Raw genomic sequence first — 27,870 nt, forward strand, 5'->3', positions numbered from 1 at the left:
GGAACTAGATTTATCTATAATGAGATGTGGGTTGTAAACAAAGTTTGGCATGTGATTAGAAGACGAAGTTAACGCGATGGATGACATTCTAAACGAAGTTAAGGAACTGTCAGTCGCAGAATTAAGGACTAAATTGATAGAAGTAGGAGAAAAAGTTGGACCAATCACTGCCACGACACAAAATTTGTTTCAAAAACGTCTAGCAAAACGATTGTACCAGATACAGCATCCAGAATTATTAACCAGTGAAGCAAAGGAAAAGGATGTGGTGAACAATAACTCACCCCCAGATAATGTAGAGCCTGTGAAGAATGTAGCTAAAGTGAACGAGGATACAGTGGATTCTAAAACGTCCGATGTTCCGTCTGTATTCTTTGGGGTCTGTCTTCCACATGGGGTAGACAAGAAAGAAACAGAAGGTTTGTGGGTTTATTGTTTAATTTCTATGAGCAAATAGCATAATATACATGTATGTAGAGTAGTTAGGATCCAGGGGGAGGTTTCCAGGGGTTGGAGCCCCACTTTTTTGACGATCCATGCATTAAAATGGGGACATACATGTATATGATATACAATGTAGTTGGAATCCCCCTTTTCAAATAGCTGGATCCACTCCTATAGAGTTTGAATAAACATATAAATTGTGTCCTGGTACCTAAGGTAAGATTTGGCTAAACTATTTAACGGGAGCTTACAACTTATGTGAGCCTACGACTTATGTGACATGCTAAGGTTATGAGTTATTGTACATGTGTGTGATAATTATGGGAACGAGACAAGTTGACCTGGAGACACGATAACTTGGGCTGTCAATAAGACAACTCAGACTAAGTTTATTGACGGTCTGAGTTGTCTTAATCTTATACGATCGGATTTGTCTTCTTAGACGGTCCAAGTGGACTCAGTCCGACTTGTCTCCAGGTCGAATTGTCAAGCATTCATCATTATGATCCATGGTGATAGACCATGGTTTGTCATGTGATCAATTTAACAAAAAATCTTACAATGTACTTAATGAACAGGTTTTCAGTCTGCAGGAGGTTTCATTTTTATTATGCCCCACCTTTGACAGAAGAGGGGCATTATGTTTTCTGGTCTGTTCATCCGTCCTCCTGTTCATCCATTCGTCTGTCCCGTTTCTGGTTAAAGCTTTTGGTCAAGGTAAGTTTTTGATGAAGGTTAAGTCCAACCAACTTGAAACTAAGTACACATGTTGCCCATGAAATGGCTTTCTAATTTTAATGTCAAATTAAAGTTTTAACCCCAATTTCATGGTCCACTGAACATAGAAAATGATAATGCAAAGTTCAGGTTAAAGTTTTTGGTGAATGTAGTTTTTGATGAAGATGAAGTCAAATCAACTTGAAACTTAGTACAAATGTTCCTTATGATATGAACTTTCTAATTCTAATGCCAAATTTAAGGTTTGACCCCAATTTTACGATACACTGAACATGTAAAATGATAGTGCAAGTGGGACATCCATGTACTTTGGACACATTCTTGTAAAATGATATAAAATTGCCACATTTTATTTTACCCAAATAAATATATATTTTTAATGCACATGATACAGGTCTATGTCAAAATTTATGATCATGCAAGCACGGAATCAAATTGTCATTTATAATCATGATAATTAGTAAAAACAAAACGGTTTTGTTTCTGGTCTTACTTTTCACCAAAATGTCGACAGTTCATGATATAAGTTTCATGTCAGAAACTTTTATCTACAAAGAAATATAGCCACTTTCAGTCTTGTCAAATTTGCCTACTTGGATACATGTACATGCATGTCATGCATACATGTACATGTACATGTACATACATGTCATGCATACATGTACATGTACATATAAAATACATTGCATTGTAGCCTAATGATTTGTCCAAACTTAATTTTAAAGCTATATAATACAATGTATATACATTTCATAAATTCAATGTACATGTAAGTAAAAAAAATATGATGATGATGAATTGGTGCATCATGTCCAGTGACAAATATCACATGCATTAATCAAGACCAAAACTAAAGGTTATAGAAAATCAAATGCTCTTATTGAATATTCTGTTTAACAATTGTATGCGTAACCAGGATTGGCAAATTAAGTGCATTGTAACATGAACAGAAGGACTAAAGATGCACCTTTCATGATGAGTAACAAACATTGTTGAAATTTATCCAGGATTTGTGTGTTTACATACACTAAAAGAGTGATACAGTCATGACAGAGAAATTTCTGTGGAGTCAATTAGTTTTATTTTAGAACCATGCATAGAAGCAGTTTATTTGACTTCTTCCAGTTTGATACAGGTACATGCAAGATAACTATGATAATGATGGTGAAAAGCTGATATTAAAAAAATCTTGCAAGCCAGAAGTTTGAACACCTTTAAATTTGCTGTTTCATATTAAGCCAGTTCACACATATTATATACATGTACATGTATGCTTTAAATGGGCATGGTGCCAAAGTAATGCAGTTCTAAGGCAGATGTTGTATCAGTGTACATTTATTATATAGCATTCAATAAAAATTTAATGTGATTTTATTAAACATCTTAGCTTAAGTATGATGATTGTATATTACATGTGCCTTGATTACAATTACTGAAAGTTGGAAGATGATTTTCACAGAACAGTAAAACTATTTAGCATTAAAAACTCTTAAACAGGGAAAGGGATTTTGAAATTATTGCCGTTCTTAAACCCATTTATGTCTGTCTGAACTCCCAATGGCACCTATCTGTTGGTCACTGTTTGATTTTGTGTTGAGGTTTCATTTTGAAGGACAAACTATGTACATATGTACATGATATGTAAATTTAACATCAACCGCTTTTGATTTATGAAAAGTTAATAATGTTAATGGTTGCAGCCTTGAAACTAATTTACTAGCAGCTAATTTATCATTTAACATGTTTAGATGAGATTTAAATTAAGTAAGTTTCAGAACTGTCATATGATATGCCTTCAGTCAAGAAATTTTCACCTATTGAAAACAATTAAAAACGATAGTTGTCAAGTAGCTACAAAATGTATCTGAAATAAAAGTTCTGAAATTGAAATTAAAAATACTGCCACTAATTACATCTGGTTCATTTGGTGTTTTTTTCTGTAATTGCCTGTTCTTAGTTGCATGATATTTTAAAAAAGTTTTTGATGTGTAAACCCATCAGTCTAGATTTGATTTGTATAACCAATGATTTGTATATATAGTCTTACTATACAAATCCATGGTATAACAAGTCTATAAATTTATCAGGTTTTAAACATAAGTACTGTTATACCTAATCCAATTAAAATTATATAAACAAACTGAAAAATCAAAGTTACTATTGCCCAAGCTAGTAACTATATGTTTAAAACAAATGTAACTATCTTTTGTATATCATATAGGCAAACAAAAAAATAAGTGTGTTTCGTATTACCTGATTACATAAAAAAAATATCATGAATAGAGGGGAGGTAGGATTTTTTTTATTTTTACTTTTTTTACATTGAATCTTTGGGAGGGTCATTCTGACTTTAACAATGCTTATAATTGAAAATTAAATGACAAAAAAAAAATTAGGGTAGGCTTTATTTTTTAGCTTATAATAATTAGGAAGGGTAGGGTAAAAGGAAACACTCATCTTTTTTATTTGGCCTAAAGCATATTGATTCTGGTTAAACAAACTGTCTGTCATCAAAAGCTATCATCATCACTCTCAAGGCTACCTAAATCTATAATCAATTCAATTTGATAATAAGTTTTTTGTACTTTATGATGGTAGGTGTATTTAAATAGCTAGGATCATATTGCTATGAGAATTCACTTATCAACATGATCAATATTGAATACAGAATGGACAATCAGGGGCGGATCCAGCCATTTTAAAAAGGGGGGTTCCTAACCCAGGACAAAGGGGGGGTTCCAATTACATGTCCCCATTCAAATGCATTGATCGTCCAAAAAAAGGAACCCCCTCTCTGGATCCGTGCCTGACAATCATATTATGAACATGATGAAAAAGATGAATAGACATACATAGTATATGTTTCTTTATTCTACATTGTCTAGAGGTATTGGGAGGGTTTAACCTCCTGGATTTTTCCTGTTTTTTTTTTTTATTCATCTTGTTCAAGTTAAAAAGCAAGACTTTAGTTGACACAGAAACAAAAAAAGTTCAAGGATTTAAATGCATTTCAAAATAAATACATGTATTGATATTTCACAAATCAGCGATTGAAAGCATCAAGTTTTTGCTTTTGAGGGCCGGGCAAAGTAAAATGACAGCTTCGCTCCAGTCATCTGGTAGCTTGATCGCTGTCTATAAATGTAGTTTTGCTGTTTCCAGCCACTGCAGTATTTACAGTTGATATAAGTTGGGCATCAGACTAATTTCCAAAGGTGCAGACTGATACCCTCAGTCATGGTCTATTGACTTTGAAACTTTTGCATACCAATTTTAAGGTAGTTTACATGTTTAAATTAATGAGTATGTTTGTTAACAAGCCTCTGATATAAATGATAAGTCATTGGTCTGTGTTTTTTTTTGTTCAAATGTTTTTAAAATTTCAGAATTTTCCTGATTTCACAAAAATGAAAGACACAAATTGAATTATCCATTCATCCAAAGTCACAAAAATTTCAGAATTTACAGTATTTGAAATATTTGGAATGCTGTTTTCCTGATACCATGCATGGAAACCTAAATCTGGAAAATCCCAATGGATTTGTTAATTATAAGCAATAGAAAGATATATACTTATTGACTTTCCCTATTGATTTGTAATACATATATATATATGATGATATAATTTTTATCATGTATATATGAAATGTGAATGATTACCTCTCCCAAAGGATTTTAATTTTTCTGTATTTGTGTCATTTTTGTAGTATCTTTACCAGTACATGTACTTACAATAAGAACATGCAGAAGTTAGGATTTGTTTAACATGACATTGCATGCATTCTTGTTATATTTTTTTCAACAGTGAAAAAAACAAACTTAAAAAAGCAACTTTCTTTTGGCATTCTTGCTTAGGCCCAAAAATCAAGATTATTTTAAGCTGTATTCTATCAGTGTGTTTCCAATTCAAACTAAATTTAAAGCCAGAATAATTGTATGCATGTAACAAATACAGTGCATGTCAAAATTAGACAATAAGACATTGTTAAAATAAGAAAAAAGCAGCAAAATCATATTTATAAAAAAAGCGCAGCAAAATCATATTTATAAAAAAGATGTGGTATGATTGCCAATGAGACAACTCTTCACAAGAAACAAAAATATTGAAACAAAAATAAACAGCTATAGGTCACCATTCAGCCTTCAACAATGAGCAAAGCCCATGCATGTAACAAATACATGAACAGTGCATGTCAAACTTAGAATAAGAAAATTTGTTATTATAAAAGTTATACATGTACAATGAACATGATGAGGTTTTACATTACCTGATCTTTCATTAACATACATTTTATGTAGAGATAAAAAACTAATTTGAATTTTTTTATGTACTGCCAAGAGCATGTTATTAAAAAGATAAATAACTTTTGATTGTAAACAATTTTTTCCTTCACAGAATTTATTATTGCTAGCGCAAAAACTATAATGAATATCACAAGTCTTCATGGACTTTTGTACAAGAGTAATGATTTCTTGGTTCTAACAATACATGTGCATTATGTAATATAATTGAAAGCAGAAATCACTTGACACAAATAGAAAATGTTTTGTACTGAAGTTTGTATATAACTTTCTTACAAGAGGCAGTTTGTGTTTTGTAGAAAATTGGAGAGTGGTACTAACTTTCTATACTCTGATTCTTGTATAAAATTAAAAGAATATTATTTGCAATGTTTCTTTTAAAGCACAAATTATTGTTTTTTTTTACCAATTTGACAACAGAACAAGAATGTGTCCAAAGTACATGGATGCCCCACTCGCACTATCCTTTTCCATGTTACATGGACTGTAAAAATTGGGTAATAATCTAATTAGCATTCAAATTAGAAAGATGATGCTACAGGGAACATATGTACTAAGTTTTTAAGTTGATTGGACTTCAGCTTCATCAAAAACTACCTTGACCAAAAACTTTACCTGAACGGACGCACAGACGAACGCACGAACGGAGGCACAGACCAGAAAACATAATGCCCCTCTACTATCGTTTGTGGGGCATAAAAATGCTAGTTCATGTAAAAGGATTTGCATTAGACCTGTGTCATATGTGTGTTGTCAGTAAGAAAGATTTTGAAAAGCTAGCAACATTTTCAGAATAAGTGGCAGATATATTTTCAATGGCCTGAGATATACAGATATATATATATACACTGATGTGATAGGGGGTTATGTGGTAATTAGCCCCCATGAAATTTGGACTATTATTTAGGCAAAATCATGCAATTTAAGATTTGATCCTATATTTTACCAAGGATCTATATAATACCATGGATAGTATTATATAAAAATTCTTGGTTTAAATTACTAGATTGTTGAAAAATCATTTGAAATTGATCATCAGAATTAATTTCATCAATTACATTTAGATATGTTTTTACCAGAAGAGCTTATTTGTCTCCGTTTTTCAAAAGGAATGTATATTGTATTTTCTTATCTGTCAGTCTGTATTCAAATCATTGCATTGATTATTTAATACCTAATAAATCCACAGAGGAGAAAAATTGATACATTTCATAAAAACAAGGTCCATATAATTAAGTATAAACATGGTAAGTACCAGAGTTGGTAAGTAATTCACCAATTTAGAATATATAATGCATTCTGGGTAATATTTTCAAAATTGTACACCAAAATATTGTGGTTGGTGTAAATTTAAAATGTTTTAAACAATGAAAATTATCCATTGACTAATGACATAATGTTATTTTCATTTTGTTTACAAACAATGAGATCACCCATAGTCCTTCTGATTCTGAAAAGACGAATTACAAAAAAAAATTTGAAAAATATCATGTCAACCATTAATCTTTTTACATAATTAATAATCGCCGTTTTCACAATCGAAAGCATTCTGGGTAATATTTTCAAAAGCGTACACCAAAACGCTGTGATTGGCTAATAACGTCCCAAACAATTGAAATTCAACCAATGACGTGACGTCGTTTTCATTTTGGGGTACGAACAATGGAATTACCAAGAATGCATTAGATTCTGAAACGACGAATTGTAAGAGTACTTTAGATCAATAAATCATTTCTGTTTCAGATGAAGAATTGGTATTCAAAGACAAAGTCCAGGCCCTACAGGCTGTTAAAAAGTATGCTGGGGCCAGGTTTAAAGTCTTCAAGTCAAAACAAGATGCCAGACTTTTCAGTCAGTCTTCAGCTGATGAGCCTTCTCCATCACCATGGAAACCGTCATCTCCAAAGGTTAAAGTTGTTATCAATTTTATTGATTTTGAAGTAAAGTTGTTAACTTTGTTAAATCACTGGATTTAAAATAAATCTGTTTTCTTCAGTTATAAGTGATGTGCCTGACTGTCTGTAATTGAAATACGTCCCCAAATGAATTAAAATCTTCCAACTTTACTAAATTTATGTACATAAAATTGAGAGTGGAAATGTGGAATATATCAATGAGACGACAGCTTGACCAAAGAGCATTAAACAGCCCAAGGCCACCAATGGGTCTTCCAACACCGTAAGAAAATCTGGCACCAGTAGTTGGGCTTCAGCTGGCAATTTTGCCTAAACAAAAATGTGTACAAGTTCAGTAAAAATGGATGTCAAACTAAACTTTGAAACATATACATGATATAAAAGAAATCAAAATTGAAAAAACAGATAAATTAAGCCTGGTTGCAGGATTGTCTAGCTGCCTTGAAGACCCATTGTCTGCTCCCCATTTTCATTCTCAATTTTAAGACTATCAAAGGCCAGAGGTTCTAAGACATGGGCAAACATGTGGTGGGGTTTGAATTAACATATTTATATTTCATGAAAAAAGAGTAAATGCATGCATATTAAAGATTTTGAACATCTTTCTGAAATCAAATCTATTTTCCCTGTTAGGCCATTCTCAATAAAATGTCAGTTATATTTTTATGACATGATTATAAAATAATGTGAATATATATATCTGTCTGATAGTGTTTATCTGACCTTGACCTCATTAACATGCTTCTTTTGTCAAAGTTTAGTTTTTTCTCAAATGTAAAACCAAAGCAACTTAGAACACCATGACATGCATAGAAGGATGTGTACAAGTATATAGTGAGGACTTGTTATATGTACATATTGATGATAATGCATGTCTTTTAAGTTTGAAGACAGATGATTTAACAGTTTAACTTCCTGATGTAAATAAAGTTATCTCCCCTTTACATGCTTCAAACAGGAAGAAATTTTTAAACTAATTTTCAAGCACCCTTATATGTCCTTGTCTTAACGGAGGATTTTTTGAAATGTATCAGTTTTGTATCTTTTTCAGTCAGTGGCGGATCCAGCCATTTTAAAAAGGGGGGGTTCCCAACACAGAGAAAAGGGGGGGTTCCAACGATATGCTCCCATTCAAATGGATTGATCGGCCAAAAAAAAGGGGGGGTTCCAACTTTATGCTCCCATTCAAATGCATTGATCGGCCAAAAAAAAAGGGGGGGGGGTTCCCCACCTCCCCCCCTCCCCCTGGAACCGCCACTTCCAGTGATGTATATTTACAGATTATTGAAATTTTGCAAACAACATGAATAATTTGTGTTATGCATGTTACGTAATTACATACAGAAATGATAATTGAAAAAAAACCATGATATTATCAATGTGGGTGTTTTTGTTAATAAACATAAACCCAATCATGGCACTTTGTAAAGAGCTATAAATTACCTTTATTTGAATATCTAGAACACATTGGGTGGTAATTAGGCTAATGGATTTTTTTCTAAAAATTATTGTTTATGCAGAACACATAATTGTTTATTTAAAATTACAGGCAAATAACTGTATTTGTACAAACCATTAACATGATTAAGTTTATTCTTTATGTTTAACTATATTATGACATAAGCGTATGATATTTTTCATGCACTCTTTAAGGATGTTCGCTACTCTGTTTCAAAATAACAAGCTTTTTAAAAGACTGTTATAAATTGATGTGAATAAAGGAACTAAAAGAGTAGAAAAAATGGAGGGTCCATGAGCTTGTTTTCCAGATATAAGTTATTGAAAATTCTCTCTAGATTTTCTTACTTTTAACATTGGCATCTTTTTTCTTTCAAAAAATAATGAAAAAATAGCAAGGATTTTATAAGATTTCCAAAGATGACATTTTAAACTAAATGTAATCAAATTATGGAAAGAAAAGGAGGGGCTAGTGGGGCTAAAATTTTAATTGCACTACATGGATAAAACCAGAGGATTCCAAATATCTGGCAATAATTCAAAAACATGAGGAACAAATATCCTTAATTTGTCTGCATTGTATTATGTAAAATTAAGCTAAGAGTACTTAAAATTATTAGCTCCTATTGGGTACTTAATCCATATTTTTTGTCTAGCCTGCTACAAATGTAACATGAGCAATGGGATATCAGGTGCAGAGTTTTAAGAATGACAGTCATTTTTAGCTCACCTGACCTGAAAGGTCAAGTGAGCTTTTCTCATCACTTGGCGTCTGGCGTCGTCCAGCGTCCGTAAACTTTTACAAAAATCTTTTCCTCTGAAACTACTGGGCCAAATTTAACCAAACTAGGGGAGAAATGTAGATTTTGGCTTATATCTCTGAAACCAAAGCATTTAGAGCAAATCTGATGTGGGGTAAAATTGTTTATCAGGTCAAGATCTATCTGCCCTGAAATTTTTAGACAAAGCAGACAACCTGTTGTTGGGTTGCTGCGTCTGCATTAGTAATTTTAAGGAAATTTTGCAGATTTTAGTTATTATCTTGAATATAATATAGATAGATGTAAAACTGTAAACAGCAATAATGTTCAGCAAAATAAGATCTACAAATAAGTCACCAGGACCAAAATTGTCAATTGACCCCTTAAGGAGTTATTGCCCTTTATAGTAAATTTTTAACAATTTTCATAAATTTTTGTAAATTTTTGTAAATTTTTAGAAAATATTTTTAACCGTAATTACTGGGCCAAGTTCATTATAGATAGAGATAATTATAGCAACAAGAATGTTCAGTAAAGAAAGATCTACAAACACATTACATCACCAAAACACAATTTTGTCATGAATTTATCTATATCCATTGTTTAATATGCACATAGATCAAGGTGAGCGACACTGGCTCTTGAGAGCCTCTAGTTCTGTTAACTAATGCAATGTGTTAAGCTTAGGGTTTCCATCTTAATATACGTCCATTATAAATGTCCTTGACATTAATTTCATCCCCCTACCCCACCTCCCATGTCAGCCATGCAAAAGTGCCAGTACGCAAGTTTACCTGACAGGGTTTATCTGTTATGACCTCATTTATATTAATTCATAATACTTGCGTTATTGGAAATTACATAAGGATTATCTCCCCCTAATTTTCATGGTTCTTTAATGTTGGGTATACATTTTTAGCTCACCTGGCCTAAAAGGCCATGTGAGCTTTTCTCATCACTTGGCGTCCGTCGTCGTCGTCGACGTCGTCGTCGTCGTCGTCGTCTGTCGTCGTTAACAATTTTTCAAACATCTTCTCCTCTGAAACTACTGAATGGATTTGAATGAAACTTAACATGATTGTTCCTTAGTATATCCTGCACAAAATGTGCGCTTCGATTTTTGATCCGTCAAAAAACATGGCCGCCGTTACTTAAAATAGAACATAGGGGTCAAATGCAGTTTTTGGCTTATATCTCAAAAACGAAAGCATTTAGAGCAAATCTGACATGGGGTAAAAATGTTCATTAGGTCAAGATCTATCAGCCCTGAAATTTTCAGATGAATCAAACAAACCATTGTTGGGTTGCTGCCACTTAATTGGTAATTTTAAGGAAATTTTGCAGTTTTTGGTCATTATCTTGAATATTATTATAGATAAAGATAAACTGTAAACAGCAAAAAAGATCAGCAAAGTAAGATCTACAAATAAGTTAATATGACCAAAATTGTCAATTGACGTCACCCCTTAAGGGGTTATTGTCCTTTAATGACAATTTTTCACAATTTGTTCATCATATTTGCTAACTTTAAAAAATCTTCTCCTCTGAAACTACTGAATGGATTTGGTTAAAACTTAGCATGGTTGTTCCTTAGATTATCCTGCACAAAGTGTGTGCTTTGATTTTTGATCCGTCAAAAAACATGGCCGCCGTTACTTAAAATAGAACATAGGGGTCAAATGCAGTTTTTGGCTTATATCTCAAAAAGAAAGCATTAAGAGCAAATCTGACATGGAGTAAAAATGTTCATTAGGTCAATATCTATCAGCCCTGAAATTTTCAGATGAATCAAACATCCAATTGTTGGGTTGCTGCCACTTAATTGGTAATTTTAAGGAAATTTTGCAGTTTTTGGTCATTATCTTGAATATTATTATAGATAAAGATAAACTGTAAACAGCAAATATGATCAGCAAAGTAAGATCTACAAATAAGTCAATTTGACCAAAATTGTCAATTAACCTCTTTAGGAGTTATTGCCCTTTAAAGACTTTTTTCACAATTTGTTCATCATGTTGACTTACTTTAAAAAATCTTCTCTTATGAAACTGCTGTATCAATTTCAGCCAAACTTAGGCTAAATGAGTTTCAGAGTTTCAGAGTATCTAGTATAAATTTTATATTTCATTTCCTTGTATGTCAAGAAACATAGCTCCTATGGCTAAAATAGAACATAGGAGAAAATGATTTTTTTTTGCTTTTGAAGAAAATAGGACGATTCAAAGAACATTTAAATAAATTGAAAAGCCAAAATAATCATTGATGAGAGATTAAACCAAAAAAATTCAGGTGAGCGATTCAGGCTCTTGAGAGCCTCTTGTTATGATAAGGTCAGTTTCTCAGGTATTGTATGGGTTTTGCTCATTGTTGAAGGTTGTACAGTGACCTATACTTGTTAACTTCTATGTCATCTGGTCTCTGGTGGAGAGTTGTCTCATTCAGCTTTCCATACCATATCCATTTTTTTCATCCATACTTGTTGTGTATAAATATTGGAAGAAGTACATGTTTCTCTGACAGAGTCTGACCTTTACCTCGTTTTCCTTTATCATCAATAATATTCAGTTCATGCAAACCTTTTAATTTTAGTTTCTTGTGTACAATTCATAATTTAGTATGACATCCGTTATCACCGAACTAGTATACATATTTGTTTAGGGGCCAGCTGAAGGACGCCTCCTCAGGAGTTTCTCGCTACATTGAAGACCCATTGGTAACCTTCTGCTGTTGTCTGCTCTATGGTTGGGTTGTTGTCGCTTTGACACATTCCCCATTTCCATTCTCAAAATTTACTTCGTATTCCAGACATTTTATGTAAGATTCAATCATATGATTACTCAGTACTACAGACCAGACATTTCTGTGTATACACTTTTTTGATATCCAACTATCAAACATCTGATCTTGCAATTTTATAATCTAAGGCAGACATTTATCATGTTTATATAAGTAACCTTTTATAATTTATGCATTATAACTTAGTGAATGTAATAATCCTGTGCTATTTCTGTCACACAAACAAGTCATATTGAATTGTGTAAAGTATAATATATTTGAAAACTATATTTAGATTTCACAGACATTGACAAGATTTCATTGGTCAATAAAGTTTACATAACATCAAAGGCTAATTAAGGTTAACCGATGCAAGTTGTTTGATCTTTTATGCCATAGTTAATCTTCATCATGTTCAGTGGTATTATGCAAATGATTACATGCAAATGATGTATAATTCATGGTATTAGTTCATGATTTTCAAACAAAACCATGATGGAATACTAGTAGCATTAAAAAGAATTTACGTTTTGATTAATTTCTAAATTTATCACTGAAGGACATTTGTCATAGGATCTGCATCTTCAAATAGTTTTAATGAAATAGAATTAATAAATAAGACGAACAAATATTTTAATGATTTATTTATTAATTACTATGTGTGTAACACATCAAAGGAACGACAACTATCATATTCTTTAATTTGGACAGGCCCATTCTAGGTAGAAAATGATGGATTAAATCTGGATTTATAACTTCTCACTTGAATGACAGTTGCATCAAATTCCATCAGAAAGGTTCTTGAAATTTAATTTGATTTTATTTTTTTCAGGCAACAGATGGCTTTATATCAACAATGGGCACTGGAGTATCATTTGAAAGCTCACCATACAAAGCTCCTAAAGTACAGGAGATTTCTAAGTTTAGATTAGCCTTAGAACAAGGGGACACCACCACCATTGAAACTCTGGTGTGGGAAAATCCAAGGTTCCTTATCAGTAGTGCTGATACACCACTAATTATACAGGTATTTATTTAGGGGAAAATCTACTTTTGCTTTCCATCATTGCTATTACATCACTAGTGATACAGATACTAATTGTGGAATAAGCATTTCTATCCAAAAGGCACGATGTTTGCGTCATATGATGTTGTCGTTGTTGTCCGAAGACACATTTAGTTTCCGGACAATAACTTTAGTTTTAGTCTATGGATCTCTATAAATTTTTAACAGAGGGTTCAATACCACTAAAGGAAGGTTGGGATTGATTTTGGGGGTTGTGGTCTCAATAATTTAAGAATTAAGGGCCAAAAAAGGGCCCAAATAAGCATTTTCTTGATTTTCGCACAATAACTTAAGTATAAGTGAATAGAAATCGATGAAATTTAAACACAAGTTTAATCAGGACAATAGGAAGCTTAGGATTGATTTTTGGAGTATTGGTCCTAATTGTTAAGGAATTAGGGGCCCTAAAAGGGCTGAAATAAGCATTTTTTCTTGTTTTTTGCACAATAACTTTTAGTATAAGTCAATAGAAATCTATGAAATTTTAACACAACATTTATAATTACAAAAGGGAGGTTTGGATTGTTTTTGGGAGTTTTATTTCAAACATTTGAAGAATTAAGCGCTAAAAGGGGCTGAAATAAGCATTTTTCTTGGTTTTCCCTCAATGACTTTAGTATAAGTCAATAGAAATCTATGAACACCAAGGTTGATAAACTCAAAAAGAAGGATGGGATTGATTTTTGGAGTTTTGGTCCTAACAGTTTAGGAATTAGGAGCCAAAGAGTCCAAAATTAAACTTTGTTTGATTTTATTAAAAATTGAATTATTAGGGTTCCTTAATATGCCGAATATAACCATGTATTTAGAATATTAATATTTGGTCCCATTTTTACAATGGTCTACATAAAGGTCTAAAGGGTTTAAAATTTAACTTAAATTAGATTTCTTCAAAAATTGAATTCTTGGGGTTCCTTGATATGCTGAATCTAACAATATTGGACCATAATAGGTAAATTTCCAATTTAAAAGTTTTTAAGTTTAAGTTCTTCGACCACATTCATTTTGTGTCAGAAACCTATGCTGTGTCAACTATTTAATCACAATCCAAATTTAGAGCTGTATCAAGCTTGAATGTTGTTTCCATACTTGCCCAACTGTTGAGGGTCTCACTTCTGCAGTCTTATTAAGCTGCTCCCTTCAGAGCACCTGGTTGGTGTTTAATGCCACTTCATCACTTTTAGCTATATATCATCTTACAGTCAGTTTTGATAAATGCAAGAAGCTAGAGATAAGCACAACTTTCTGTAGGAAAACTGTCAATCTTAGGCAATTAGAATAAGATTCTAATACACAATGCAGGGTTCAAACTGACAACCTCAGTATCGACAGACTAGTGATACAGTAGAGTATGCATAACTACTCGGAACACTTGTCCACTGATCATGAGGTCCAATTTGATGCAAGAAAGAAAAGTATATATAGGACTTAATGCTTGATCTTCATGATCTTGCAAATGTTTAAAAGAAATACCTATATTACACACATATATATAGCAGTGAAGTTAGAGTCTGCCATTTGAAATTACTTTACATTTAGAAATTTTGTGTGGATTTATAATTGTGGTTTTTCAAGAATGGACAAAGATTATTAATTGCCAATTCAGGAAAATTTTTTAATCTGCAAACAGAATGACAAAATGAAATACATAGGCCAAATAAAAAAGTATGTGTGGTTCCAGTTACATCTGAAAAAAAGTTAGGGTAGGTAGGTAGGGATATTTTTTTTATTTTATGTTTTTTTTTACTTTGAGTCTATGGGAGCAACATTCTGACTTTAACAGTGCTTAATGAAAAATGACAATAAAATCTTTAGGGTAGGCTATTTTTCAGCGGAAAAAGTAGAGACGGTAGGGTTACTGGAACCACACATATATTTTTATTTGGCCATACTGTATGTATCTTATATCAGAATATGTATTCTTATTATTGCTATACTCACACAGTAACATTAGTAACATTAATAAAGATCTTTCAATAATTTCTGCTCTTACAGTAGATTAGATATAATCTTTCTCTAATATATTGACAGGAAGGACCAAGATATAATGCTTTACACGTAGCAGCCAAGAGTAACCAGCCACAAGTATGTCAGCTGATACTGGATATCTTAGAAGATCCAAGCTTCCTTGATAAGCTCTATGGACACACTAAAGAAACTGAGTGTACCAGGACAGATAGAATGAATTTTGTTGTTGATTTGTATCTCAACACACCTGATAAAGGGGTAGGTAATATTGTAAAATAAATATTTATAAAAAACAGAATTATTGTGTTATTGGAAGTAACAGAAATTAGTAGAATACTCATGTTTAAAACTCGTAAATCCATTTATAATATACAAATCAAGATAAAAAAAACCTAAGAGATTTGCATGAATTCCAAATTTAGGGAAACCACAAATTAAATCCATCCTTTCACACATTTATCAAAATATTAAAACTCAATCAAAATGTAGTGACATTGAATCAAACACAATTGGTAAATTAGCAGATTAGAAGACTGTTACATTCTCATGGTTCTGGTGAGCTAAAATTTGAGGTCAGGAAAATAAGTCTCTAAGACACTGATAAATTGTATGTGTCAATAAAGCATGATAAAAATGAGACAACTTTTTATACGACCGCAAAAATTTTAATTTTTTGGTCGTATATTGCTATCACGTTGGCGTCGTCGTCGTCGTCCGAATACTTTTAGTTTTCGCACTCTAACTTTAGTAAAAGTGAATAGAAATCAATGAAATTTTAACACAGGGTTTATGACCACAAAAGGAAGGTTGGGATTGATTTTGGGAGTTTTGGTCCCAACATTTTAGGAATTAGGGGCCAAAAAGGGCCCAAATAAGCATTTTCTTGGTTTTCGCACTATAACTTTAGTTTAAGTGAATAGAAATCTATGAAGTTTTGACACAAGGTTTATGACCACAAAAGGAAGGTTGGGATTGATTTTGGGAGTTTTGGTTCCAACAGTTTAGGAATTAAGGGCCAAAAAAGGGCCAAAATAAGCATTATTCTTGGTTTTCGCACAATAACTTTAGTATAAGTAAATAGAAATCTATGAAGTTTTGACACAAGGTTTATGACCACAAAAGGAAGGTTGGGATTGATTTTTGGAGTTGAGGTCACAACTGTTTATGAATTAGGGGCCAAAAAGGGGCCCAAATAAGCATTATTTTTGGTTTTTGCACCATAACTTTAGTATAAGTAAATAGAAATCTATGAAATTTAAACACAAGGTTTATGACCATAAAAGGAAGGTTTGGTTTGATTTTGGGAGTTTTGGTCCTAACAGTTTAGGAATAAGGGGCCCAAAGGGTCCAAAATTGAACTTTGTGTGATTTCATCAAAAATTGAATAATTGGGGTGATTTGATATGCCGAATCTAACTATGTATGTAGATTCTTAATTTTTGGTCCCGTTTTCAAATTGGTCTACATTAAGGTCCAAAGGGTCCAAAATTAAACTTAGTTTGATTTTAACAAAAATTGAATCCTTGGGGTTCTTTGATATGCTGAATTTAAAAATGTACTTAGATTTTTAATTATTGGCCTAGTTTTCAAGTTAGTCCAAATGGGGGTCCAAAATTAAACTTTGTTTGTTTTCATCAAAAATTGAATAAATGGGTTCTTTGATATGCCAAATCTAACTGTGTATGTAGATTCTTAATTTTTGGTCCAGTTTTCAAGTTGGTCTACATTAAGGTCCAAAGGGTCCAAAATTAAACTAAGTTTGATTTTAACAAAAATTAAATTCTTAGGCTTATTTGATATGCTTTATCTAAATATGTACTTTGATTTTTGATTATGGGCCCAGTTTTCAAGTTGGTCCAAATCAGGATTCCATATCAAGTATTGTGCAATAGCAAGAAATTTTCAATTACACAGTATTGCACAATAGCAAGAAATATCTACTTGCACAATATTGTGCAATAGCAATTAATTTTCAATTGGAGTTATCTTTCTTTGTATAGAATAGTAGTTGACAATATATGTTGGAAATTTGCCAGACATGACTATGATGTCATTTTCTATTTTTATTTGCCAATAACTTTATGTAAATAACTTCATTGGAAATTTGCCAATATAAAATGTTGCTGATGAAGCTTTTTTTATTGTTTTATACAATAAACAATGTATATTCACTTTTACTACCAACCAATCTTTACCATTCAGTGATAACAAGCACTTTATTTTACATTTTAATATTTTATGATGTATTTAAAAGAGTAGTTATTGTTGCGAACTCCATTAGAAATTTGAATTGATATCATTTTTGGAAAAAGGGAAGCGGGGATGTGAAAAAAAAGGGGGGGGGGGGTTAAATTTTTCTCATTTCAGATTTCATAAATAAAAAGAAAATTTCTTCAAACATTTTTTTGAGAGGATTAATATTCAACAGCATAGTGAATTGCTCAAAGGCAAAAAAAAACTTTTAAGTTCATTAGACCACATTCATTCTGTGTCAGAAACCTATGCTGTGTCAACTATTTAATTTTAGATTTAAAAAGTTTGAAGAAGAAATCTTTAATTGATTTGTAAAATCTTGACATTTGTTTTGTGTAAAAAAAAACCCATGTAATGTAAAAAATTTGATCACAATCCAAATTCCGAGCTGTATCACGCTTGAATGTTTTGTCCATACTTGCCCCAACTGTTCAGGGTTCGACCTCTGCGGTCGTATAAAGCTGCGCCCTGCGGAGCACCTGGTTCAATTTTTAATCAGTGTTCTCCCCAGTCCGTTTTAGCGTCGCAGTACCGCGACGCTATATTTTTATTTTCAGGATGTTATTTTTCTCGTTTATATATGCAAAGCCATGTCCTAAATTTTGAACTTTTATCTAATTACCGCTTGTGATCATAAAAAATATATCACCTTTAATCCCTTCAAGTCGGACAATAAACAATTAATATCAAATATGTGTTAATTGCCCTTTGGGGATAACGTTTGGATAGGAATACCCCAAGCTGTCACTTGTGACATGATTAATACCACGTGGTCTGCAAAATATTACAGTAGTATTACTTTCTTTCTCGTTTATTTTCGTATCTTTCATTGCTTTCGGCGGCCATTTAATATTTTAGTGTAAACTAATGATTGGAACCGGACCAGATATGACAAAAATCCGTATTTTACAATAATAACTACATTTGCACAAATGGCACAGTAAACAGAAAACAATGATACCTAAAGAGAAAACTAAGCATTAACAGACTATTTGTCAGATAGTTAAGAATATATCATTTTGATAAAAAGAAACAACTGGGACTGATTCATTGAATACCATGAACCAATATATTTCATAGACATGATAAAGATTTTTTTTTAACTGGGTAGGAAGGGTAACTGGAACCACACATAAATTTTTATTTGACCCAAGAGGAAAAATAATTCTGGAACTATAAATGAATATACAAAACATAAACTGAAAATACTGTTATCATGGTTATAGTTTAATTGTATTCTCAGTCATGAATTCAACAATATTGACACAAAGAATAGGGTTGAATAGAATATTTTATTCACCAAATAAGGACCTATAGCATTCAAACGATATAATACATTTTGTAATAAACAATAACGCATATATCATAATGGAAATAGAGCATTGCCACGACGCGACAAATTACATTGAAAAAAATACATTTTTTTTACGCCAAATGTGATGCTATCCAAAAATTCTGGGGAGAACACTGTTTTAATGAAAGTAAAAAATGCAATAGATATATGTTATTAGTGCCAATGTGACAACTCTCCATCCAAGTCACAATTATAAAAGTAAACCATTATAGGTCAAGGTACGGTCTTCAACAAGGAGTCTAGGATCATACCGAACATTAAGCTATAAAGGGCCCCAAAAATTACTAGTGTAAAATCATTCAATGCCCTTTTCTTGAGAAAAAACTACTTAGAGAACAGTTAGGCTTGAAATCCACTTTGCATTCCAACTTCATCATGTTCATGAGAAAATGTTGGTCTTCTGTGGATACAAAGGACTTTAAAGAAATGTCTTTCTTTCTTCATCATGTTCATTATAAAATTGAGAATGGAAATGAGGAATGTGTCAAAGAGACAACAACCGGACCATAGAGCAGACAACAGCAGAAGATCATCAACAGGTCTTCAATGGAACGAGAAATTCTCACAACTGGAGGCGTCCTTCAGCTGGCCCCTAAACAAATATATCATTACATATTTTAGAAATTTAACCTTTCTTCAAATTGCATATTTTATTTTATGTTTACAGTGTTGTGAATCACCTCTACATTTTGCCTGTAAGTTTGGATACACAGATGTGGTAGCAGTCCTTGCGTCTCATCCAAAAGTTGACAAAATTCTAAAGAACAAATATGCAGAAACTCCAAGAGATGTAAGAATAGTAATAATAGGGTGCAGCTGTATTAAACTTAAAGATATAGTTGAATAAAAATACAGAGATGCGTTATGATTGCCTATGAGACAACTTTCCACCAGAGTCTGAATATTGTGCAAATAAACGACTATGGGTCAGTGTATGGCAAGGTTGACAAAAAAGGGGTCAATATTGACCATGCCAGTGGTAAATACAGGTAAATACCAGGAAATACTGGCAAATACTGGGAAACACAGGCAAATACTGGTCAATTGAAATTTTCAGTGGTCATTACTATAAAAACCACTCTCTTCTTAAGCAATTATAATTACTATTAATAATTAATTTATATAGAAAGTGTTCAAAGCATTTTTAATGCTTTCATTTCTAATTCTATTGTAAATTCAAACAGGGATCTACATTGATTAATGTGTAAATGTACTGCAAATTTGTACTACAATGTGTTGCTTCTATGGGCCTGAATATAATAAATATATACATTTAAGGAATGACTGTAATATTTTTATGCCCCACCTACGATAGTAGAGGGGCATTATGTTTTCTGGTCTGTGGCTCCGTTCGTCCGTCCGTCCGTCTGTGGTTCCGTTCGTCCGTCCAGGTTAAAGTTTTTGGTCAAGGTAGTTTTTGATGAAGCTGAAGTCCAATCAACTTGAAACTTAGTACACTTGTTGCTTATGAGATGATCTTTCTAATTTTTAAGCCAAATTAGACTTTTGACCCCAATTTCACGGTCCACTGAACATAGAAAATGAAAGTGGGAGTTTCAGGTTAAAGTTTTTGGTCAAGGTAGTTTTTGATGTTGTTGCTTATGATATGATCTTTCTAATTTTAATGCCAAATTAGATAATTACCCAATTTCACGGTCCATGGAACATGGAAAAGGATAGTGCGAGTGGGGCATCCATGTACTTTGGACACATTCTTGTTTCTGTCTATGAAGAAATAACATAAAAAATTAGGTGCACACTGAATAACGTGCATAGTTATGGTTACCTGGGAACTACTAATTTCAATGTCCAACGAATTACAAATGTTATATAGAAATTTATACAGGCTTTGGCAATTTCACAAAATCAAATATCCACGAAGATGAAAATTTTCCTCAATCCACAAAAATTGGTACCCATGAAAAAACCGAATCCACAGTAGTTCAATTGAGTGATTTTTTTCAGACTACATTGTGAGTCTCATTGGGGTCTAAGCGTGACGCGGGACACATGAAAGTCAAATTATTGTGTCGTGAAAACGGGAAATGAGGTCTAGCAGGACTGGGAAATGACAAAAAAACTAGAATTGCTTACGTACATAGTGTAAGCGGGATATGGGAATCTGACAAAACAGTAAGCGGGATCCGGGATCGGAACCCCCCAATGAGACCCCCTACATTTGTATAGCAGATATGAACTAGATTCTGATTATTATTTTAGGTAATATGCACCAGATTAAAAACCCCTACTCAAGATCAGAAAGCTGAGATCAAAGATTTACTTGAAGGTAAAAGACATATTTCTTTATTTATCATAAAAGGCTAAATTTATGATAAAAATACAGTTTCTAAAGTTTGAGAAAAATTCAACATATTATGAAAATAATACTGTGTTACAATAAATAGCCTTACATTGCCTTATTGATCTTAATGGATTTTTAACTTTTAATTTTTGTTTTTGGAAATGGTTGATTATAGAAGTACTCCAAACGATGGCATTTTTATCAAAAGTTATAAAATGATATATGACCATATATAGATTTTGAAAAACTGAACTAAGAATACAAAAAATCTTTCCAATCAATTAAAGAAACCATAGCTATTAAGAAGCAATTAATGTTTCATAGAGTGTATAAAAGAGGAATTGGCATATATCAGGCAAAGTTTGCCGGGCAAATATCAGTCAAAGTTTGCCATATCAAAAGGAAAACAGGCAAATTAATTTACTGTAAGTTGCTGTTGTATGTAAAGGTTTGAAATATTTCGTCTTAAATATAAATATCCTTTTATTTTCAAATTATAAAAGTTTCAAAGTAATATATATTCTCATTCTTTTTCATTGCAGGCCAGTTTTATGTTCCATTACTGAGAGCAGAAGATAATTCTACACAGCCTCTTATTGGCCAGCCCTGGTCACCTGACAGTTCCAAGGTGCCTTTGAATGTAGCTACTGGTACCTGGAGTCCAAAAGATCCTCTTATGGCTGTCAAAGCTTGTGCTGGTCCTATGACACCTTCAAAGGTAAAAAATAGTTTAAATATTAAGAAGCAAATAATCTAAGATTTCCTCTAAAAAAGAATCCTGATATTAAAATAGTTATTAAGGGGCAAAAAATTCATTACAAAACAGGCAAATATAAGAAGAAAAAAATCAGAGTTCAACTGTTTTCTAGGGGGAAAAAACAGAATAAACTAATTCTGACATGGAGTTATGAATGAAGACTTTTAAAACTAAAAAAAGCATCCTTATTAATTATTTAATATAATTCAAGTAAATCACATTTTTTTTTAAACATGAAGCAAGACATGTTATTAAAGTTTATAATAGCAACCAGTTTTTTTTCACTATTAATCTTCATCAGTAGCTCTCATGATACCAAAATAAATATTTTTGGGATGTTTTTATAATTGCAAAATACTTGGAACGAGATATGTTTCTCAATTGATTTTGATAGCTTTCTTTGTATATAGTATATCCTGAAATGCTCTATTCTAATTAAACATGTGTAAAACCTTTGTCAACATTTTACAAATGATTGCAAATTTGCAAATGCCTTGTATACAAATATTGATAAATCTAATGCCTGCCCATGTTAAAACCAGTGTATAGCATAGGATGAAAGAATTATTTCTTAATCAAGCTCTTTGTCCAATCAAAAGAAAGGATGAGCATGAAATACAGTTTTCAAACACAAAAAAGAATTGTTTTTATTCATCTTGTGTAACTGACTATATGATATTTGAAGATTATCTTTATCTGTTCCAGGCAATGTTATTCCACAAGAGATGGATGACTCCTCCCTCTGGTAGTCCTGACCATGTCAAACAGAAATTTGTCTTCACAAAGCGAGAGGACAGTGATAAAGGAGTAGAAAGAATAGGAAGGTAGTCATGGTTTCATTATCTTTCATGTTGACTGGTACTTTCCACGTTTCTAGGTGGTACTTTTCAATTTATTCCATGAATATCTTATATAAAAATTCCTACATTTAGGCGATACTTGTCAATAGCATAGGAGGGTAAAAGTACCGGGTACCGCCTCCTAATGAATGGCCTGGGTAGTTCTATATTTTTTTGTAGTCAGGTTAAGTTTTTTGGATCATATGGGATTCCCTTTTAAACTTATTGAAAAAAAAATCAGGAAAATAAGAGGGCAATTAAATACCAAAAGTTAAAGATAAACAGATGGAAAGAAAAATAAGTTTACAAAACTTGACATAGAAACTCAATACTGAATAACATAAACCCCACAAAAAACTGAGGGTGAACTCAAGTTTATTAGACATGTAAGAAGAGATAGCAAATTCTGCTCCTGTAGTGACACCCAAGATTATTCTATTTGTCACACATTTGATTCATAGCTGATCAAAACACAGATTGGTTATTTTTCTCTACTTATTACACAGTATATACACAGAAAAGTCTAAATAAACTGGCTTTGTAATGTAACATGTTTTCTTGTAAAATTTTATTATCAATTGTAGGCAAACAGTAATAAACAATTTAGTTGAGTACAAAATGGCTTTCTTAGCAGTCTATTATATGGTGTAATTTAATTTGTTTAATATCAATTCACATTACAAATTTAAGGAGGCAGACCTAGGTTAAGGGAGATAACTCATAAAATCATCAGTATGTTTGTGTCAACCACTTTCATAAATATATTCTAAGCTTCTAGGTAACATAGATTATTTCCACTCTGTTTCAGGTAAATGCTTAAAAAACATTGATGAAACTTGACTTTTACAAACGCATTACTGATTTATTGAGTTATCTCCCTGAACCAAGGTCTACCCCCTTAATTGATTAATTTTGTAGAGAATTAGCACATGAGTACCAGATACCATGGGTAGAGTACTGGACCTTCTTACAGACTTATGCTGATCTTACTACAGAAGATGGACTGGATCTGTTTGAAGATTTTCTTCATAGACAAAGTTTAGGATTGTGTATTGCTGAAAAGATAGATAAACTAGACATAAAGTCTGACATGGAAGATAGTTTTGTTACAGCTAATCAGAGTAGTAATCCTATGAATTCTTCGTTTCTAAATTCATCATTATTTCAGTCAATAAATGGTTCATTAGGTCAACGTAGTATTTCCCCTCAGATTCTCGAGGAAAATAGCTTCTTATGTAAAGGACTGCCGAAAACCAGTTCTCCTCTAAATACATCTGAAATGGAGGAAAGTTTGCATTTACCCAAGCATAACATTTATGATTACGGTAAAAATTACATGACATGGTCAATGGACAGTAGTGATTTTATGCAGGAAAGTTTCACTGCATCATCTAGTCCCATGGGATGCTTGACTGCTTTGTTTTCTAAACTTTCATTGTTAGACCGATCAATTCGGCAGAAGAGAAGATCTGTGAGTTGTAATTCATGTATCGGAGACCGTTCTGCCTCCTCTCCTCATGAAAGAAATGGTTCGAAACCCTACAATTCACCACCAAGGGGTATGGATCCAATTTCTGAAAATTTTGAAAAGCGAGATATTAATAAGAACATAGAACTTAGTGAAAAGAAACCGGAAGAAGTTTATTGTAATGGAAGTGTTCCGACTAGAATTTGTGATGATATTGCAGAAGAAAATTCTTCGGATGAAAATACTGATCGTAGTCAGTCTCCAGCATTATCTAATCATTTGGAAGATAAAAATGTCTCCTTGTGGAGGGATAAAAGAAATGATAGTGTCTCCTCGTCATTATCATCACTCAGTGATGAGGGCGGGAGGTTAGAGACATGTGACGAGGGTGAAAATGTTCCAAAGGTTGAAAATGACATAAAACAAGAAAAGAAGGATGTGATTGTAGAATCTAAGTTTAATTGTGATGAGAAAGTTACATGTGAACCGAAAAATGACTCAAAATCGGAAAAACTGGAGTTTGAAAAAGAAGCATCAAATGTTGATGACTTGACTGATAAATTTGATCAGAAAATTAGTGTAACTGATGTAGCTACCTCAGAATGCTCTCAAACTCCAGAAAGAAAACGGAGAATAAGTGGGAAAGAAAAACCTACGTATGTTCACTTGGACGTTGTATTTGAAATGAACAAAAACAAAACTCCCGAAAATGTTTTTGAAGCTATGTTTGAAGCCGTGAATGAAAGAAGGAAATCAAATATGAATTTAGAGGAAATGGATTTCATGAAATTTAGTGATGATGATTGGAATCGGGATTTCGTTATTGATTTTGATTTGACCCAATCTGACCTTTGTGAGGGTCAAGAAATACTTGCTACAGTAGCTGTAGTGCCATTAAACATGAACTTAAATGATATGAAAGTTTTTCCCAGAGTTCCATTTAAACTGACTTCCTGTGAATATTTGAACACTGCTGATGTTAATTTTGCCGATTCCATTGTGATTGTTAATTTGAAGTTTCATTTTGTCAGAGAACAGATGAAGCAAGCTCTTCTGGTCAGGAATTGTTTTTATCAGAGGAGTTATTTTATCAATGGGTAGGTAATTCATTAGGGCTTAAAAACGTTAGACAAAATTTACCTCAAATCTTTGCTTGTTACTTCATGCTCTTGGTAGCACGCTTACTTTCAGTGGTGGAGGTTGTAGATATTTGCCCTAACAGGTTATACTACATGTAATAAAAGACTTTGGTTGTAGTATAATTAGGAAAAAGAGGACAGACTGGTCACAATGAGTCTGTGTAGGCTCACATGTGTATCTTCCTATGGACTTTTTGCCTGGTGAACAACATGTATCACTTATAAACATTGAAAATTGTCTGGTATGTGTGTGTGGTCTAATACAAAGCAGTGTTCATATTCTGTAATCAAATCACATTAACACACATTTATTCATCCTGATGTGCATGCAAAATTTTCTATTGGGCATTAAACAACACCTTCCATTACCATTATAATTTCCAATGATACAGAGTTGCCATAAACAAAAAAAAATGAATATTAAAACTTAAAGTATACATAACAAACGAATTACAGTTTTATCCTATGCATTATGTAAATAATGATTATAGATTTAAAGTGCAATTGATATTTGTGTAAAAAACTAAATAGGTAGAATTGACAATTGAAAATTTTAGAATGTAGATTCCATAGAATGTCATGTTTCTCTTTTACAGTCCACTACCAACCAAGACTGACCTAGATGCCCACAGAGCTATGGATGACCACCCCGTCAATAAAACAGAGTACCCTTATATTCATCGATGGAGGTCATTGATATCTGCCAGGATGTCAGAAATAGGCAATGAGTTAGTATTTTATATTTCTTAGCTATATGCATTATATACATTGTAGTGTTCTGTGATTTTTATATGACCGCAAAAATAAAAAAAAACAAAATTGTCTTATATTGGTATCACATTGTTGTCAGAACAGGATGATTTCTGGATAATAACTTTAGTTTAGGTAAATAGAAATCAATAAAATTTTAACACTAGGTTTATAACCACTAAAGGAAGATTGGGATTGCAGTCGTATCAAGCTGCACACTGTGGAGCATTTTATTTTTTTATGGAAAAGTCTACATATGTATATATGTTTTTAAGGTTGAGATATTTTAGATAGATATTTTTTACTGGAATTTTGGAATATTAAATTACTTGCACCTAACATATAAAAAAGAAGATGTGGTATGATTGCCAATAATTCAACTCTTCACAAGAGACCAAATGACACAGAAACCAACAAATATAGGTCACCATATGGCATTCAACAATGAGGAAAGCAGATACCGTATGGTCAGCTATCAATGGCCCCAAAATGAGAAAAATGTAAAACAATTAAATTGAGAAAACTAACAGGCTAATTAATGTACAAAAAAAATGAACAAAAAAAAAAAATATGTAACAGCAACAAACAAAAACCACTGAGTTACAGGCTCCTGACTTGCAACAGGCACATACATATATACAGAATGTGGCCTGTTTAAACATGCCTGATATAGCAGTTAGAGAAACAAGCAATTCACCCAAACAGATTTTTGTTTTATTTATTTTTGAAAAGTTTAAAAAAAAGTTTATATTTTCTTTACAGATGGCCAAGTCCAGCCAGAGTTCATCAGTATTCCAATCTATCATCGAGTTTCCCACAGATTACTACACCCAGAATGAATGACAGTTCTATGTTGTTTCGTAGTCCTCGTGCACCACTGAATAAGATGACCACAACATGGACGTTACCCAATGTCCGAACAAAGCTATTTAATGGGTCATCAAAAGAATAGAAAGATAGTTATCATTGATACAGAAACATTATTACAAGTTTAAAAAATTTAAAGGACTTTTCAATTCAAGACTTAAACACAAAGCTTTTAATAGGTCATAAAAAAATATCATTGATATCACAACATTTTTACAATTTCAATATCAAAGGACTTTGCAATTTCAAGACTTAAACACAAAGATATTACATAATCTTGGATAGTCTTTGTAGGGAGTCTTTGACTGTTAAAACAGTAAATATTTGCTCTGGGGAATACCAGTTGAGTGCCATTTTGACACATGTTGGAGTTTTAAAAATGTGAAGCTTTGCTTAGTAGATAGAAAAATTGTATTTCAATTTATTCTTGGCAGTCAATACTTATAAACAATATCATTGTATAGCAATATAATATTCCCCACAGAAACTAACCAAAAGTTAGCATGCAATAAATTTTAATATTGCACTAGTGCAATAAATCTTCAAAATTCATGATGTCATCAACATAGATGCCAACCATTACGATTTTTGCGTAGTTTTTCCGATTTTGCTTTAAAAACTACGCTATTACGGTCAAAGTTGAATAGTTACGGATAACCAATCATCGCCGTTCAATTTTGTAAAACGCGGATTTTTATCATTACTTTTCCGTC

The 27,870-nt window shown here is 32.4% G+C and overlaps 1 protein-coding gene across 1 annotated transcript; it reads left to right on the top strand.

The window, feature by feature from the left end:
* LOC143042708 (uncharacterized) lies at positions 1 to 27,718 on the top strand. The gene is made up of 11 exons (XM_076215141.1): positions 1 to 419; positions 7,228 to 7,391; positions 13,227 to 13,421; positions 15,492 to 15,686; positions 19,703 to 19,825; positions 21,256 to 21,322; positions 21,880 to 22,055; positions 22,800 to 22,918; positions 23,852 to 25,498; positions 26,137 to 26,268; positions 27,053 to 27,718. The coding sequence occupies exons 1-11, from the start codon at positions 77 to 79 to the stop codon at positions 27,240 to 27,242; spliced, it is 3,351 nt and encodes a 1,116-aa protein (XP_076071256.1). The 5' UTR covers positions 1 to 76; the 3' UTR covers positions 27,243 to 27,718.
* Positions 27,719 to 27,870: the final 152 nt, after the last annotated feature.

Source organism: Mytilus galloprovincialis, chromosome 8 (assembly GCF_965363235.1).
Source record: "Mytilus galloprovincialis chromosome 8, xbMytGall1.hap1.1, whole genome shotgun sequence".
NCBI classification, from domain to species: Eukaryota; Metazoa; Mollusca; class Bivalvia; order Mytilida; family Mytilidae; genus Mytilus; species Mytilus galloprovincialis.